General features: G+C 46.4%; 2 protein-coding genes and 1 long non-coding RNA gene across 7 annotated transcripts in view; 1 reads left to right on the top strand and 2 right to left on the bottom strand.

The window, feature by feature from the left end:
• LOC104006775 (uncharacterized) overlaps window positions 1-10010 on the top strand; it is a 123070-nt gene extending 113060 nt beyond the window's left edge. Inside the window, exons 5-6 of one of the 2 annotated variants that reach the window (XR_010157650.1) lie at window positions 8097-8309; window positions 9628-10010. The gene's annotated coding sequence lies outside the window, so the exon portion shown is untranslated. The remainder of the gene's footprint in view (window positions 1-8096; window positions 8310-9627) is intronic. The other variant, XR_010157656.1, reaches the window with a different exon arrangement.
• Window positions 6932-8862, bottom strand: LOC134810185 (uncharacterized). Its single transcript, XR_010157664.1, has 2 exons — window positions 8719-8862; window positions 6932-8632 (listed from the first exon to the last, which is right to left on the bottom strand). It is a non-coding gene; the product is annotated as an uncharacterized LOC134810185 (long non-coding RNA).
• Window positions 10011-10673: 663 nt separating the features above from the next.
• PATR-A (patr class I histocompatibility antigen, A-126 alpha chain) lies at window positions 10674-15307 on the bottom strand. 4 transcript variants are annotated; one of them, XM_054685551.2, is made up of 10 exons: window positions 15232-15307; window positions 14454-14591; window positions 13924-14079; window positions 13524-13793; window positions 13006-13281; window positions 12147-12422; window positions 11928-12044; window positions 11453-11485; window positions 11263-11310; window positions 10674-11093 (listed from the first exon to the last, which is right to left on the bottom strand). In XM_054685551.2, the coding sequence occupies exons 1-10, from the start codon at window positions 15266-15268 to the stop codon at window positions 11089-11091; spliced, it is 1356 nt and encodes a 451-aa protein (XP_054541526.2). In that variant the 5' UTR covers window positions 15269-15307; the 3' UTR covers window positions 10674-11088.
• Window positions 15308-18105: the final 2798 nt, after the last annotated feature.

The following is an 18105-nucleotide window of genomic DNA, read 5'->3' as shown; positions in this document are numbered from 1 at the left end:
GGAATTTGGGCCTGACCTGAAAATGGAATCCCGTATAGGCGCCTGGGGCTTTTATTGGGTGGAGGATCTCCGCTGGTCCCGCAGCGGAGTAGCACAATCTTAGTAACAGTGGGTAGCGCAGTACAGTGGGTAGCACAGTCTTGGTAACCCCTGAATGATCACCAATCTAATTTGTAAAAGAGGTGATTTTTGGCCCCATTATATATAAATGTGTCTAAACGCATTGCAGTTAGACTCACAAAGTTAAGTTTTACTTTCCCAGACTGTGTATCTGTGACTCTGGTCTGTTGTATTTTTAAATTATCTGTATCTTATAGCCCTGAGTTTGTGTGCGCGAGTCCAGGACATCTCAATACAAAGCACAATGTGTTACCGTGTATTGCAACCAGGAGCCTGTACAGAATTTAATCACCTCAAATTTGCAAGTGCTCAATGCAGCCAAAGTGCCCTTCACCAGTGCTCATGCACCGTCTTTATTTATTATTCATTTATTTATTTATTTAGTTAGTTAGTTATTTTTAAAGCGAGTATCACTCTGTTGCCCTAGCTGGAGTGCTGTGGCACGCTCATGACTCACTGAAGCCTCGAACTCCTGGGCTCATGCGATCAATGCTCCTCCTTCAGCCTCCAAGTATCTGGTACCACAGGCTTGTACCACCACTCCTGGCTAATTTTTCTAAAAAAAAAAATTTGTAGAAATGAGGTCTCCCTATGTTGCTCTGGCTAGTCTTGAACTCCTGAGCTCAAGTGATCCTCCTGCCTCAGCCTCCCAAAATGCTGGTATTACAGGCATGAGCCACAATGGCCATCTCATGCACCTGCCTATATTTAGGAATTATTCACATCTAAGCTATGTGCATATTTTATTGGGACACTTGGTATTCTTTTCTAACCTGTTTATCATAATGAGGCAATTAGTTATTAGACAGCCCCACAGAATGTATTAAAGACCAAGGTGCAAATAACACTGTGCCAGGCTCTGAGGATAAATGGATTAAAAATCTATAAAACCATGTGTTTAAGTCCGAGAATTCTATTGCTTTAGAATTCTTTGTCTCTGTTCCTTTACCTCACCTCCTGCTTCTCCAGCCCTTCTCTCTGTCCCTGTCACCCATCAGGCCCTCCTTTCCCCTTAGTCTCTACTACTCTGTCACTACTGAATTGTGGCCCTAGCTCTGTCCCCTCGCCTGCTGCCCATGACTGTTCTCCCCACAATGGTCAGAAATCCTGCTAATGTGAGTCAGATTGTGTCATTTCTTCACTTAAAACACTCCAATGACTCCATCTCACTCTCAAGAAGCCTCTAGAATGGAAGGCACATGAGCACAGGGACTTTGGGTTGTTTTGATCAAAGTTGTGTCTGCAGCATATAAAAGCATATCTGGCACATAGTAGGCACTAAGTTAATTTTCTTGAATGAATGAAATATGATTGTGTTAAAAATTGTATCACACAAAAATCACAAAACGAAAAATGCAAAGCAAGTTAGGAAACATTTGGTTTTATGCAACTACTATGCATATCAGTTCATAAATTCATTCTATTGGAGAAAATGTCATATGCTTAGCTGTTGAATCTGTTTATGAATTTTCTATTAGTACATAACCAATTACCACAAACTTAGTGGCTTAAAAGAGCACTCATTTATTTTTCTGCATTTCCTTCATCAGAAATCCAGGCCTAGTGTCAGAGATTCTTTGTTCAGGGTTTCGCAAAGCTGTATCCTCATCTTAAGATTGGGATTCTCCCCCAAGCTTATATAGAGCTCGTTGGCAGAATTCGGTTTCTGGTAATTGTAGGACTAAGGTCCCTGTTTCCTTCAGGCTATCAGAGTAGACAGTGGGGAGGGCTTCTAATTCCTATTGGCCACCAGTGTTCTTTCCCCATGATCCCACCATTTTCAAAGCCCACAGTGGAGGAAGCCCCTCACACTGAATCCCTCTCACACTGTGAGTCTCTATTCTCAGGAAGAACCCAGTCCTTTTCAGAGCTTACCTGATTAGGACCGTCTAAGCAGAATAATCCTCATCTTAAAGCCAACTGACAGGAGACCTGGAATACATCTGCAAAATCCCTTCACAGCAGCACCTACATTAGTGTCAACAGAGTAACTGGGGTAATGTGAGTAACCAAGGGTGGTTATTGGGGTGTCATCATAGAATCACCCTAGCATAGCCTGGATCTTCCTTTTGTGTTTGAATAGAACATACAAATTGAAGGTAAAAAAAAATAGATCATTGTTAGTGATAATAAAATATATCTTATATAACAATGAAAATTCTTGTTAAATATTAAAAGCAAATGACATGTTTAATATCTTATAATCAATTTAGAGCAAATGAAAAATTCAGTGATTCATCCTCTCTTGTGAAGGTGTGTTAGTTATCTACTGATGCATAACAAGTCACTTAAAACTTAGCAACTCAAATCAACAAATATTTATCATGTCTCACAGTTTCTAGTGGTCAGGAATCCAGGAAAGGTTTCTCAAAGTTCTTCTGGCTCAGGGCCACTCACAAAATTGTGGTCTAGTTGTCATCCAGGGCTTTAACATCTGAGGGCTCAAATGGGGCTGGGGATTCACAAGTCACAAGAATATCCCACGTGGCTGTTGGAAGAGGCTTCATCTTCTTATTGTCTGGCCCCAGGAGGCCTCACTTCCTAGTCACTTGGAGCTTTCCACAGGCCTGCTTATGACACAGCAGCTGGCTTCCCCCAAGGCTCATGATCCCAGAGAAAGAGAAAACCAGAACCAAAGTAGAAGCTGCAGTGAGTTTTTTTGTTTGTTTGTTTTTTGAGACAGAATCTCACCCTGTCACCCAGGCTGGAATGCAGTGGCTGGATCTTGGCTCACTGCAACCTCCGACTTCCAGGTTCAAGTGATTCTCCTGCCTCAGCCTCCTGAGCAACTGGGATTACAGGCATGCACCACCACACCTGGCTAATTTTTGTATTTTTAGTAGAGACGGGGTTTCACCATCTTGGCCAGGCTGGTCTCGAACTTCTGACTTCATGATCCGCCCTCTTGACCTCCCAAAGTGTTGGGATTACAGGCGCGAGCGACTGCTCCTAGACTTACTGAGTCTTATGATCTACACCCAGAGTCACAAACTATTAACTCAGCATTACTCTATCAGTCTGTAAGCGAGTCATTAAGTTCAGGCCACACTCACAGGAAGGGAATGAAGCTGCACCTCTGCAAGGAGGAGTATCAGATAATTTATATGCATGTTAAGTATGTACGGTATGCATGTTAAGTAACGTACAGAATGTAATCACCTCAAATCTGCAAGTGCTCAATGCAGCCAAAGTGCCCTTCACCAGGGCTCGTGCACTGCCTCCATTATTTATTTATTTATTTATTTAGTTAGTTAGTTAGTTAGTTAGTTAGTTAGTTATTTTTAGACAACGTATCACTGTGTTGCCCTGGCTGGAATGCAGTGGCATGCTCATGACTCACTGAAGCCTCAACCTCCTGGGCTCATGCCATCCATGCTCCTCCTTCAGCCTCCCAAGTAGCTGGCACCACAATTAACATTATTGTTTCAGGATTTTGTAAATCAAATACTTCTTGTATCTGACTAATTTTCTTTAATACTTTAAAATTATCTTTTGTAAAGTAATGAATAAAACTTTGAGACAGAGAATGGAGACATAACAATATCTCAGATTTTTTTTGCAAATGCCTTTAATATTAATGTTCTCTTTGATGAGTTGCAAGAAAGTTGAGAAAATACAGTAGCTAGATCAAAGAGTCCCAAGACTGGTGCCGTATAATAATGCCTTTACAATCATAACTATCTTTCTTTTTCCTCAGAAGCTACTAATTCCGTTTAAGAATGACGAAAATGTCAATTTTCTTACTCAAGCTTCTACAAAAATATTTGCCTAATCAGGGTGCTTTGCAGTTAGAGAAAATGTGTCTCACGTCTTTGTCTGTACAGCTAGCTTAGCATCACGACAACGATTTGGTTTGATGTGGTAGGCGGAAATGGTTAACTCCAATCTAGGAACAAGATTTTTCAATAACTGGGTATTCAGTGGGCATCCATTGATCAGTTTAACATCTTTCGCTGTGTTTTTTAATTAGATGTGGTAGAAGTGATTTGGACTCCAGTATGATTCTGAAAAATACAGTTATTTTGTGCTTCTAATGTTGCTGTAAAAGAAGCTCTTTCATGTTTTCCATTCTTATTGCTATTTCTTCACTAGTTATTCCTTTATGTGTTTTCATTTAATTTATTTTGCTCGACAGTGCTTTTTTTCTATTCTGTAAAAGTTTAATTCACTTGTGTCTGTGGTAAAATTGAGCAACATATCAAATTCTCAAATTCTTTGCGAGATACAATTGCCTTGCACATCAGATTGAACATTGTACACCAGAGAATGTAGAGAGTTGCCAATTAGCCAAGAATCAAATGACCTATTTCTAGCCAAGGCTATTTTTTCATGGCATCCTGGTACTCTCTGTCACATGGCTCCTTACAATTGGCTGTGGCTTTGTTTTAACTCATGTAGTTATCGCTAAGTTTCCTTGCAATGAACTTTTGTGTTTTCTTTTCTCTTTCATTTCCAAATAATCAGGAATGGCACACAAGGTGCATTTTGAAAATTGCCACTATAAATATTTGTGGGCCGGGAGTGGTGGCTCATGCTTCTAATCCCAGCATTTTGGGAGGCCGAAGTGGGTGGATCACCTGAGATCAGGAGTTAGAGACCAGCCTGGCTAACATGGTGAAGCACAGTCTGTATGAAAAATACAAAAATTAGCCAGGCATCAAGGCAGGTGCCTGTAATCCTAGCTACTCAGAGGCTGAGGTAGGAGAATCGCTTGAACATGGGAGGTGGAGGTTGCAGTGAGACGAGATCACACCACTGCACTCCCGCTTGGGCAACAAGAGTGAGACTCCATCTCAAAAATAAATGAATAAATAAATAAATAAAGATTTATGATCAAGTAACTAATTACCTGGACATCCTCTCCTGGCATAAGAAACAGAACCTATGAAGCCACCCTAGACTGTTGCCCAATCCTATCCACCAAAAGGAACCTCTATCTTGAGTCTTGTATTTACTAGTCCTTTGCACTGTCTCTAAAGATTTTTACAATAAATATATATACCCAAATCACAGTCTGACCTGTTTTTTTAACTTCCCTGTTCAGAGAACTCACACTATATGTATTCTTCTGTGATGCGCGTTATGTGTAGGAGAGTTATCTCTGATGTGGGAGGGTGCTGTTCATTCATTTTTACTGCTGAAGTTTTACTTTTCATGATTATATCACAATTTTGTTAATTCCCATTGATGCATATGTGATTGTTTCCAGTTTTTTTGCCATAAACATTGGTGTACACGTCTCTGGGACACATAGCCAAAAATATCCCCAGAGTGTATGATCAGGAGCAGGTGGTGGGATTATACAGTGTATGGACATTAATCATACAAGATAAGGCTAATTTGATTTCCCAAGTGCTTGTACCAAGAATGGGAAAGAACTTATGTTGCTCATGTGTTCTGAAAACACTCAGTTGAAGGTGGAGATTACATGTGAAAAACCACTGTCTTGGCTACAGAATCACCCCAGGCATTTTTTCATATTCCATTAATAACTTCCTTTTCTTTACTTTTATCCTGTAAATTATGGCATTATACTTTAAGCATAAGATTCAAATAATGCTTCTTTTTAGCCTAACCACATAGAGTTTGTGAAAAAGTGGAGGGAGGGAGAAAGCTCTGAGGGAGGAAAGGAGGAAAGAAAGATGGAAGGACAGAGAAAGACAAAATGAACATTTTCAAAAAAGAATAGGAGGAAAGGATTGGAAACAGCAAGTGTGGCTAATATTATTAAAATGCAGGGAATTAAAACATGTAGATAACATCCATGGAATAACAGAAACTTAAGAAAGCCTTAATAGTTATTAACTGCTGTGTCACAAACTACCTCAAAATTTAGTGGCTTAATACAACAAATAACTGTTAATTCAAAGAGATACTACAAACGCGCGCAAAATAGATTTTATGGGGGTGGCAGAAGTTGGATAAAGAGATGGATTTTACAGGTTGGAATAAGTAAGAGTTATTGGTGTGCACATGGCAATGCTTTTTAGTCCAAGTCCTCCAAGGAGCAGATGCCAAGATGAGCTTAAAGTCTACGGCATCTTATGAGGGGACACACCTGTAAGCGAACATGAGAAGCGAGCCAGAAATCCCTGGAAAAGGCGGCAGACAATGATGCAGTTGTGACCCCAAGTGCTGGAAAGAAGGAGACAAGGTCTGTTCGACTCATCCTAGAGCAGAGGCAGTCTAAGGAGAGTTGAGGAAGGGCATGGAGGAGTCCTGGAGCCACATTTGGCCATCAGAGGAGTCCCATGTCTCCCAGTAATGGCCTGCCTTAGTGTGCTTGCTGTGACCGGTCACTGGCTGGGAACAACTCATGGAAGCAGGGCTTCTGCACTAATCCTGCTGAGGATGTCCGAGCACAGAAGCAGAGACGTGGGACATTACCTAGGAGTATCACTCAATCCTTCCTTCCTGAGGGTTCTGGGCTCTTGAATATCAAACCCTCTCAGGCTGGGTTGCTGGATGATTCTGCTCACACAACGGACAAGGGAAACCAGGACGTCCCCAAGTGGATTCCTGGTTTCCACACATACTTCTCCTGCCCTCATTGTGTGATAGCAGCCCTGCCTCCTCCTCTTCTCACCTGCTTGTCTCTGGGCACATACTATTCAAATATCCATGGGTGCAACCACAATGTGTAGTTCCATGGACTCTCATTTGTCTCCTTGCCAGGGTGCCCTCTTTGGGAAACCAGGACCTCCTACCCTGCAGAGTCCAGATTTTGGAAGTAAGAAGAGCAAAATCACCCTGGGGGTGAATATAATGAATAAAATAAATAAATAAATAAATACATACATACATGCATACATACATGCATAAATAAATTTATTTATGTATTCATGTTATTTATGTATTTATTTATTTACTTATAAGTAAATCACCCTGGGGGTGAATATAAGGAATGAGACACACCTGCTTTGACTTCTTGGTTTTTGGACCCACGTATTCTTCCTTCTGAAAACAGTGCCTTAGAGACGTCTTTGATTCAATACATGCATCACATCCTGAAAGATGGCACCCATTCCTCAGAGGGTTTCATCCAAGCTGGTACTGAGTTGTGCCTGTAGAGTCCTGTCCATGACTCTGTGTGCCTGGCAGCACTTGAGAGGCGCAGGTGGTGATATGACCAGGGGATCCCATGGTCAGGGCCCACACTTCATCCCCTTCCCCAAGAGGTGTGTCCCCCAGGCAGATAATGTACTGAAATTCTGAGCCAGTGGATCAGGAATGCCAATAGTGTTGTTGACTGAGGGTCTGAGAGCAGAGAGGAAAACCACACCACATCGAATCCCTGTGATCCTATCCCTGTGAGGATGAACTTCTGCCCCTTCCAGGATGGATGGTGTTCAAGCTATTCAACTTGTCACTTAGGGGCTAGTCAGTTACTTTAAGAAATAGTGCCCTATCGGTGCCTATCATTGGCCTGCAATGCTCACGAGCAGAGTATTCAGAGGAAGCAGTAGCTGGGTGGGCCTTGGTAGTGGAGAGACAGTGCTGCTGGACTCATTTGTAGCTTCATCCCTGCCACTGTGGTTGCTCCACTCACGGGTCCTTCCTATCAGGCCTGGGCTGATCCATGATGCAGACTGGCTAACTTCAATTTGTCTTCAATTTGTTTGGTTATTCAGGGCCACATCAGGACTGGGTGTTTTCTGTGGGTGTTAACATGGAATTGAGGCTCAACCGACATGGACCATTTTCGTCTCATGATAGATGCCGCTGGGCCTGTCCAGTGAATGACTCTATGGGTCACATAGAAGCCAATACACACGGGCACTTGGAATCACATGGTTGCTTGGTGTCCTATGCTCAAGCATTCTATCTTATCAGGGCCAGTAACATGCTAAAAGTTGCTTCTAACATGGAGCATGTTTCTCTGCTGTGGACTCCATGGCCTTACTCCTGATCCCAGGCCCTGCATTCTGACTTTCCCACTGATGCTTGGTTCAGCTCCATCCTGCTTCTTTCCCCAGACCGCCACCTCCAGCACCAGAGGTCTGAGGGATGGTGACTGACTGCACCACAGCCTGGGTCTGCTGCAGTGTCCTTTCCAGTCCAGGCCCCACTCAAAGCTGGCCTCCTCCTATATCACCCAGAGTGTCAGCCAAAGCAATAAACTTAGATGTGGAATGTGCTGTTGCCAGAACCCAGAGAGGCTCACCAAGTAGTGTGCTTCCTTCCTTCTGGTAAGGATGCAAGATGCAAGTTTGTCTTTTACTTTGGTGGGGTGGGGAGGGGGGAGCTCTGCATGCCCCTAACCACTGGACCCATAACACTTCACTGCAGTGGCCACTCTTGAAGCTCTGTAAGGTTTATCTTCACCTTCTATAGTGCACATGTTTTGCCAGGGAATTCAGCGTACTTTCCTGCTCTTGTTCATCCTTCCCAATTTATGTGATATTGCCAATGAAATGAAGAGATTTAGTATTCTGTGAGATGTCTGATTCGTCCAGGTCTCTTAAGGTGATATTTATAGAAGGTTGAGGAGTTAAGGTAGCCCTGATGCAAGCTATCAATAAATGTATTATAAATCCCATGTGAATGTGAATCATTCCATATCCATCTTCTAAATGAAATGGGAGGGAATGCACTCACCAAATCCACAGCTGCATGCCATGTGCCTGAGGCCTTATTAATCTCCGCAGGCAGTGATATCCAGCCAGCATGGCGGCTGCAATCAGGACTCCTACTTGGTCAAGTCTGGAGTAATTCCATTCATTCTTTAGCCATATCAGGCTTCTGCAGGTACAGATTGCTGAGTTATATGGAGATAACAGGCAATCCCAACACCACCCCGCATCGTTCAGGTCTGTAATGGCAGTGCCACCCCTATAATACCTGCAGTACCCTCCACAAGACCCACCCTGGGGCACAATATTGCTTCTGGTTTGGCTTGGATGAGGGATGTTTCCCTTTGGGCTTCAGCACAATGAGATCCCTTACTCTCCAGACTAGGGACACAGTGTGGGGTGACTCCAGTTGCCAGTGCATCAAGGCCAATTATGCACTAAGAGAATGGGGAGATAATCAGGACAGAATTTATGGAACCGGTGATTCCACCATGGGGCATAATGTGTCTAGGTTTATTCCCCGGCCTCTGTAAGCCCCAGTGTGATGGGGGACATAATGGTGCTGTGGGAATCTGGGCAGCAATGTCAGCTCACACCCAATGTTAATACTTATCCCATCTCCTGATTAAATGGCTATAGGCTCCTTTGCAGAAGGGCTGATGGAATTGTCCCAGCATGTAACCATCATCGTGTCCCAAGGTTCTTTCTCTTAGGGATATAGATGTGTCCTTAGTCACTGGATTCTGAATCTGAAGCTTGCTCCTCAATTCCACATGCTTATCATAGATATCAAGAAGTGCCCTTGCTGTCTGACCATCTTTTCTGACCCTGGGACACCACCCTTTATTAACCTTCCCCACAACTCCTTGAAAGTCAAGCCCCCTTGGCTGATACTCTGGGTTATCACAGTAAATGTGCCCTTTATCTTTTGCAGGTCACTGAAAAGGAGGGTTCCTGAAGCATTCACTCCTGACCCTGAGGGAGGTGGGTGCACTCACTCCAGGACTCAGGTTCACCACAGATAAGCAAAAAAGTCCTCACATTCAAAATTGTCCTGGGCCACATGCAGCCCACGAGCCACGGGTTGGACAAGCCTGCATCTAGAACGTATGCACCATAACCCCAGAAATTTTTCTGTTTTTACTTTAAGGATGCTTTCTAAATGCAAAAGCAGTCATATCCCTAGCAGACAACAAATGTCAGTTGAATGAATGATCACTGTAGAGCACCTCCCTATTCTAAAGCCCATACCTTTATTAATGTAGCCACAGGGCAAATGCTGTTTTGTGGCAGCTAAAGAACATAAGTTCACATGGACATCCATGCCGCCAGTGCTTTTCTCACCAGGGCTGCTTGTGTGTCCTCCCTCCTCCCACACCAACCCTCCTGCACACTTCAGCACAAAACCATATATTTCTCTTCAGGAACAATAACCCTAGCCTTATGGGTACAATTTTCCAACCACATATGAATCTAAATTAGACTCTGCTTTATAAATCTAAGAGTTTGGATTGGAGCCAGCACTAGGATTACTACAACTCAGAGCAGGAAGAAGAGTAGGAGGGCAGAAGAGGAGTTCCAACAGAAAGTTAATCATGATGAGAAACTATGGGACCCCTCCTCTCTGCAAATGTCACAATCTGGTTCCTTTAAAAAGATTGGAGAAAAATCGAAAATACAATTGAGGAAAAAGCCCTGGGAGGAAGGCAAGACCTGGACAGGTCTGAACATTTGTCTCTTGATACCACAAGGAGATTTGTATGCAGGGACCACCCTAGGTGACATCCAACTCCCTGTGATCACAGGTCTTGGTGGGACAAGGTTCTACTGAAGGGCCAAGGACAATGGAGCAGCAAAGATGACCCAGCCAAGCAGTGACCACATAAAGCCCATGGTGGCCGGAACAAAAACTGGGCACAGCCCCATCTAGTCTCCTCCCCTGCAACAAATCAGCATAAGCAACACGTGGACTCTGGAAGGTTCTCATGTGTTCCATTTATTTTGTCTCTCAAATTTTAGGAATCTTCTCCTTTAATTAACTCATCAACCTCTCATGGCAAGAATTTGAGAAAGTAAATTTATACTCAGGTTCTAATTTTAATAGGGAAGGAAGAAGTTACAGCTCAGTGCACCATGAAGTTGAGACAGAGATGGAGACACCTCAGCCCCACCTCTCTGGAACAGGAAAGATGATTGGGGAGGGAGCACAGGTCAGCGTGGGAAGAGGGTCATGGTGGACATGGGGGTGGGGTGGTCTCCCCACCTCCTCACATTATGCCTACAAGAACACAGACACATGCAGGTGCCTTTGCAGAAACAAAGTCAGGGTTCTTCAAGTCACAAAGGGAAGGGCAGGAACAACTCTTGCCTCTCAGTCCCACACAAGGCAGCTGTCTCACACTATAGAAAAAAATATTCATGAACAAATTCATATCTGTCACAGTGAGGGGTCACACTTTAAACAGCCCATCGCATGCTCAATACATCCAATGCAAAGAAACCCCATAGCACAGCTGTGTCCACTGTTCCACCCAACACCCAACACACATCAGGCCCTCCAAGCTCTCACCTTTACAAGCTGTGAGAGACACATCAGAGCCCTGGGCACTGTCACTGCCTGGGGTAGAACAAAAACAGAACCTGGTCAGATCCCACAGAAGATGTGGCTGGAGGAGGAATTGTGGGGTGGGTGAGCTCCCCCATGGGCTCCCAAACACAATATCCCAAGGACCTCAGGCATCAGCCTCCTTCATACTTACTTGCAGCCTGAGAGTAGCTCCCTCCTTTTCTATCTGTGGGAAGAAAATGTCCTGTGAGATACCAGAAAGGAGCCAGGGCCTTAAGGTCCTAGAGGAACCTCCTAGTCTTGGACCCCAGAGAAGTTTCCAGAAATGTGTGACTGCAGACCCAGGGCAGGATCAGGAAACATGAAGAAAGCAGATGTGGGTCCTGGACCAATCGCCCTCCTGAGGTCTGTCCTCAGGGACCTTCCCCTGTGACTTGTGACTGCTGGGATCAGGTCCCATCACCACCATAATCAAGGTGATAAATCTGTCCTTCATTGTCACAGGTGCTTTACAAAAGAGTAAGTGCTAGCACACAGGGCCCAGGCTGGGTCGGCCCATGATTGTGGATGGTGCTTCCCAGTAATGAGACAGGGCACATTTCTAGCTGGGGCTTGGAAACCTCAGTGAGACAAGAAATCTCAGACCCCACCCTTCACCCCTTCTCCACCTGAGCTCTTCCTCCTCCACATCACGGCAGCGACCACAGCTCCAGTGATCACAGCTCCAAGGAGAACCAGGCCAGCAATGATGCCCACGATGGGGATGGTGGGCTGGGAAGACGGCTCTGGGAAAAAAGGGGAAGGTGAGGGACCCTGACCCTGCTAAATGTCTCCAGAGAGGCTCCTGCTTTCCCTAAGAGACATGACACCCCCATCTCCCTCCTTACCCCATCTCAGGGTGAGGGGCTTGGGCAGACCCTCATGCTGCACATGGCAGGTGTATCTCTGCTCCTCTCCAGAAGGTACCACCACAGCTGCCCACTTCTGGAAGGTTCCATCCCCTGCAGGCCTGGTCTCCACGAGCTCCGTGTCCTGGGTCTGGTCCTCCCCATCCCGCTGCCAGGTCAGTGTGATCTCCGCAGGGTAGAAGCCCAGGGCCCAGCACCTCAGGGTGGCCTCACGGTCGGAGATGGGGTGGTGGGTCATATGTGTCTTGGGGGGGTCTGACGGGAAGAGTCAGAAAATTCAGGCATTTTGCATCTGTCATGGGACACTCCACCAGCATGCATGTGGCCATCTTGAGAATGGACAGGACACCCGGGATGGGGAAGAGAGCACAGAATCCAGACACCAGCCTGGACACAGACACCTGGGATAATTTTCTATTCCCTGAGGAGGGAACAGCGACTTCTGGTCCTGAACTGAGTGGAGGCTGAGGGACTCAGAAGTGCTGGCCTCAGACCCCCACACACATTGAGTGTGAAGCAGAGAACAAGGCCTGAGAGGAAAAGTCACGGGCCCAAGGCTGCTGCCGGTGTGTGTCAAAGGGAACCACTCATCAGTATTCGAGGGATCGTCTTCCCGTCATTCCTTCAGAGATTTTATCCCTTAATTGTGTCAGAGAGCAGGGAGGAACCTCAGAGTCACTCTCTGGTACAGGATCTGGAAACCCAGGAGGATTCCTCTCCCTCAGGAGCAGAGGGAGGGTGATATTCTAGTGTTGGTCCCAATTGTCTCCCCTCCTTGTGGGAGGACAGCCCGGGAGATCTACAGGCGATCAGGGAGGCGTCCCGTGGCCCCTGGTACCAGTGCGCTGCAGCGTCTCCTTCCCGTTCTCCAGGTATCTGCGGAGCCACTCCACGCACGTGCCCTCCAGGTAGGCTCTCAGCTGCTCCGCCGCATGGGCCGCCTCCCACTTGCGCTGGGTGATCTGAGCCGCCATGTCCGCCGCGGTCCAAGAGCGCAGGTCCTCGTTCAGGGCGATGTAATCCTTGCCGTCGTAGGCGTCCTGCCGGTACCCGCGGAGGAAGCGCCCGTCCGACCCCACGTCGCAGCCAAACATTAACTGGATGGTGTGAGAACCTGGCCCCGACCCCGCGGTCAGCCCTGTTCCCCGAGCCCCGCCCGGCCCCGACCAACCCGGGGGGATTTTTGGCCTAAACTGAAAAATGAAACCGGATTAAGGCGCCTGGGCCTCTCCCGGGGCAAGGGTCTCGGGGTCCCGCGGCTTCGGGGTGGATCTCGGACCCGGAGACTGTGGGCGACCCGGCCCGTCGGTGGAGGATGAGGGGTCGTGACCTGCGCCCCGGGCCGGGGTCACTCACCGTCCTCGCTCTGGTTGTAGTAGCCGCGCAGGGTCCCCAGGTCCACTCGGTCAGTCTGTGCGGAGGCCTTCACACTCCGTGTCTCCTCGTCCCAATACTCCGGACCCTCCTGCTCTATCCACGGCGCCCGCGGCTCCATCCTCTGGCTCGCGGCGTCGCTGTCGAACCGCACGAACTGCGTGTCGTCCACGTAGCCCACGGCGATGAAGCGGGGCTCCCCGCGGCCGGGCCGGGACACCGATGTGGAGAAATACCTCATGGAGTGGGAGCCTGGGGGCGAGGAGGGGCTGAGACCAGCCCGACCCTCCTCCCTGCGCGGCTCCCCCGGTCCTGCGCCCCCGCCAGGCGGGCCCCTTGCTTCTCCCCGCAGAGGCCGTTTCCCTCCCGACCCCGCACTCACCCGCCCAGGTCTGGGTCAGGGCCAGGGCCCCCGAGAGTAGCAGGACGAGGGTTCGGGGCGCCATGACGGCCATCCTCGGCGTCTGGGGAGAATCTGAGTCCCGGTGGGTGCGTGCGGACTTTAGAACCGCGACCGCGACGACACTGATTGGCTTCTCTGGAAACCCGACACCCAATGGCAGTGAGAACTGAGTCCGCGTCGTGAGTATCCAGGAAGAAGGACCCCACATAGGTTGGGAGAGGGAGAAAAGAAACTGCGGAGTTGGGGAATCCCCAAGGCTGGGACTCCCCAATCCATACACCGCCTTCGGGGCCTGAGACCCTGAGAACCACGCCTGGGGCCCTGGGACTTCGCCCTGACCCCTCTGCTTCTGTGCCAAGGGCTCTATCTCAATGTCTCCCTGAGTCTTGGCCCAAGAGCTGTCTGAGAAACAAGGGAGAAACCCTCGGCATGGGCCCCGTCCCTCTCCTTTCACTTTTCATCCCGTAATCTCTGTCCCTGAACTGGACTCCCTGACTCCCACTCCTTACCTGTCCACCTGGACTCTTCTAGAAGAAAAATCATCCCATGGAGTTTGGTGCCAGAGAGTAAGCTTGCTCTGGGAATGGAGGTGTAGATTTTTGTTGTTGTTGTTTTTGTTTTTAATCGGGAAGAGTTGCGCCTGAGTGCTTGAGACAGAATAGAGACCAATTTGCTCTTTGTTTATTAACTACAGTGGGTAGCAGAATCTTGGTAACCCCTGAATGATCAGGAATCTAATAGGTAAAAAATGTGACTTTGGCCCCTTGATGTATAAATGTATCCAAAAGCCTTACAACAGGACTCACAAAGCTACTAAGTTGCACTTTCCCAGACAATGTATCTGTGACTCCTGCTTGTAGTATTTTAAATTTACCATCATTCCATAGCTCTGAGTTTCTGTGTGAGTCCAGGACATCTCCTCAATACAAAGTAGCGACTGTGTTCCTATATGTTGCAACCAGAAGCCATTACAGGCTTTATTCACCTCAAAGTTGCAACTGTTCAATGTAGTCACAATGCCCCTGACTAGTGCTCATGCACTGTCTGTTTTTAGGAAGTATCCACTTCTAAGTGTTGTGTATATTTTATAGGAACACTTAGTAATTTTTAAACCTGATTAACATAAAAAATTAGTTTTTAGGCAGACCCACGTGAGGTATTAAAAGACAACTGCCAAGGACACCCTGCTAGGCTCTGTAGATGGATGTATTAAAATCCATAAAACAATGTATTTAAACCTAAGAATTCTGCTGCTTTCAAATTCTTTCCTCTGCTCCTTTTCCTCACCTCCTGCTTCTCCAGCCCTTCCCTCCGTCCTTCTCATCCTTCAGGCCCTCCTCTCCCCTTAGTCCCCACCACACTGTCACTCATGAATTGTGACACTAGCACTGTCCCATGACCTGCTACGTAACTGTTTTTTTCACAGTGGTCCTGCTCCTGTGAGTCGGAGTGTGTCCTTTCTCCACTTAAAACACTCCAGTGTCTCCACCTCGGTCTTGTGAAGCTTCTGGAGTGTCAGGCACTTGAGCATATGAGGGGATACCTCGTTCATTGTAGGGACTAAGTTAATTTTTGTTGACTTAATGAATGAAATATGAGTGTATTAAATTGCATCACAGATAATTATAAAGTGTAAAACACTGAAAAAGTTCAGAAAGATTTTATTTTATGCAACTAGTGTGTATATCAATTCATCAATTCATTCGCACACTACCACGCCTGGCGAAACAACACCCATTTATCTGCTTATAGTTCCTTGGTCAGAAATCTGGGCAAGATGTGGATAGAATCTCTGTTCTGGGCTTCCAAAAGCTGTGTTTTCATTTTGAATCCTCCTTCAGGTTTATACAGAGATGGCAGAATGCAGTTTCTTGCAGTTGTAAGACTGAGGTCCCTGTTCCTGGCTAGCTGTCAGTGTAGAGAACTGGGAGGGGCTCAATTCTCGGTGCTCACCAGCGTTCTTTCCTACACAGCCCCTTAATTTTTTTTTTTTTTTTTTTTTTTTTGAGACAGAGTCTGGCTCTGTAGCCCAGGCTGGGGTACAGTGGCCCAATGATCTCTGCTCACTACAAGCTCCACCTCCTGGGTTCACACCATTCTCCTGTCTCAGTCCCAAGTAGCTGGGACTACAGGTGCCCACCACTACGCTCTGCTAATTTTTTTTTTTTTCTTAGTAGAGACAGGGTTTCACCTTGTTAGCCAGGATTGTCTCAACCTCCTGACCTCATGATCCACTCGCCTCGGCCTCCCAAAGTGTCAGGATTACAGGCGTGAGCCACCGCGCCCGGCCCATAGCCCCTTCCTTTTCAAAGCCCATGGTGGAGGAAACCCCTCATGCTGAGTCCCTCTCACACTGTAAGTCTCTATGCTCATGAAGAACCCAGTCCTTTCAAGGGCTCACCTGATTAGGACAGTTCAAGCAGGATAAACCCAGCATAAAGTCAACTAATTGAGACCCTTAATTATATCTGCTAAATCCCTTCACAGCAGCACCTATATTAGAGTTGGTTGAATAACTGGAGGAAGGTGAATGACCAGGAGCTGCTTGTTGAGGCCGTCATAGAATCAGCCTAGCAAGGGTTGGATCTTCCTTTTGTGTTTAATTGGGACACAGTTGGAAAGTGAAGTTCAAGTAAAGTGATCATTGTGAACGGTCATAAAATACATCCTCTTCAGCCATGGAAATTGTCCTTACCTTTTAAAACTAAGTTACATGTTTAATATCTTATAATTAATTTAGGCCAGGTGTGGTGGCTCACGCCTGTCATCCTAGCACTGTGGAAGGCAGAGGAAGGGAGATTTGTTGACTCCAGAAGTTCAAGATCAACCTGGGCAAAACCTCCATCTCTACAAAAAATTAGAAAATTAGCCAGGCATGGTAGTTCATGATGGTAGTCCCAGCTACTCAGGAGGCTGAGGTCAGAGAGTCCCTTGACCCCAGGAGTTCGACACTGCAGTGCATGGTGATCATGCCACTGCATTCCAGCCTGGGTGACAGAGCAAGACCTTGTCTGAAAAATAATAATGATGATGATGACACATTTAGAGCAAATGCAATTTGATGTGTAATAATACATCTTCTCTTGTGAAAATGTATTATTTACTATTGCATAACAAATTACATAAAACTTAGCTCGAAACAACAAATATTTCTCATCTCCCACAGTTTCCAATCGTCAGGAATCCAGGAGAGGTTTCCCTGAGTGCTTCCTGCTCAGGGCCTCTCACAAGGTTGCACTCCAGTTGTCAGCCAGGCGCCACAGCATCTGAGGGCTTCGCTGGGGCTGGGAATTCACAAGAAACATGGATCAGTCACATGGCTGTTGGAAAAGGCCTGGTTCCCTGTTGTCTGTTCCCAGAAGGCCTCAGTTCTCAGTCATGTGGACCTTCCTGCAGGGCTGCTTATGGCACAGCGGCTGGCTTCCCCTAGAGCTCATGATCCCAGATTCAGAGAGAGAGAAGGTGGAAGCCACAGTTAGTTTTATGTTCTACACCCAGAGTCACAAACTGTTATGTTGGCACTATTCTATAAGTTAGAAGTTGTATTAGTCCATTCTCACACTGCTATAAAGAAATACATGAGACTGGGTAATTTATAAAGGAAAGAGATTTAATTGACTCACAGTTCTGCATGACTGAGGAGGCTGCCCCAGGAAACTTACAGTCATGGCAGAAGTGGAAGCAAACCCGTCCTTCTTCACGTGGTGACAGGAGAGAGAAATGCACAATGAAGCAGGGAAAAGCCCCTTATAAAACCATCAGATCTCATGAGAATTCCCTCAGCATCAGGAGAACAGCATGGGGGCACCGTCCCCATGATCCAATCACCTCCCATGAGGTCCCTCCCCCAATAGGTAGGGATTAGAATTTGCATAACAATTCAAGATGAGATTTGGGTGGGAACACAGAACCAGGCCATTTCAGAAGTGCCTCATTAAGTCCAAGCCACACTCAAGAGAGGGAATTAAGCTGCACCTCTAGAAAGGAACAGTATCAAAGGATTTGAATATACGTTAAAAGCAAAATTATAACTATTGTTTCAGGTTTCTGAAAATCAAAGTCTTCTTGTATCTAATTATTTTTCATTAACTCTTTAAGCTTGTCTTTTAATTTAATTTTTTTTTAAGTTCCAGGGTACATGTGTAGGATGTGCAGGTTTGT

Source organism: Pan troglodytes, chromosome 5, assembly GCF_028858775.2.
Source record: "Pan troglodytes isolate AG18354 chromosome 5, NHGRI_mPanTro3-v2.0_pri, whole genome shotgun sequence".
In the NCBI taxonomy this organism is placed as follows: domain Eukaryota; kingdom Metazoa; phylum Chordata; class Mammalia; order Primates; family Hominidae; genus Pan; species Pan troglodytes.
Note: the sequence above shows the minus strand (reverse complement) of the source record. Positions and strands in the feature narration are given on the sequence as shown.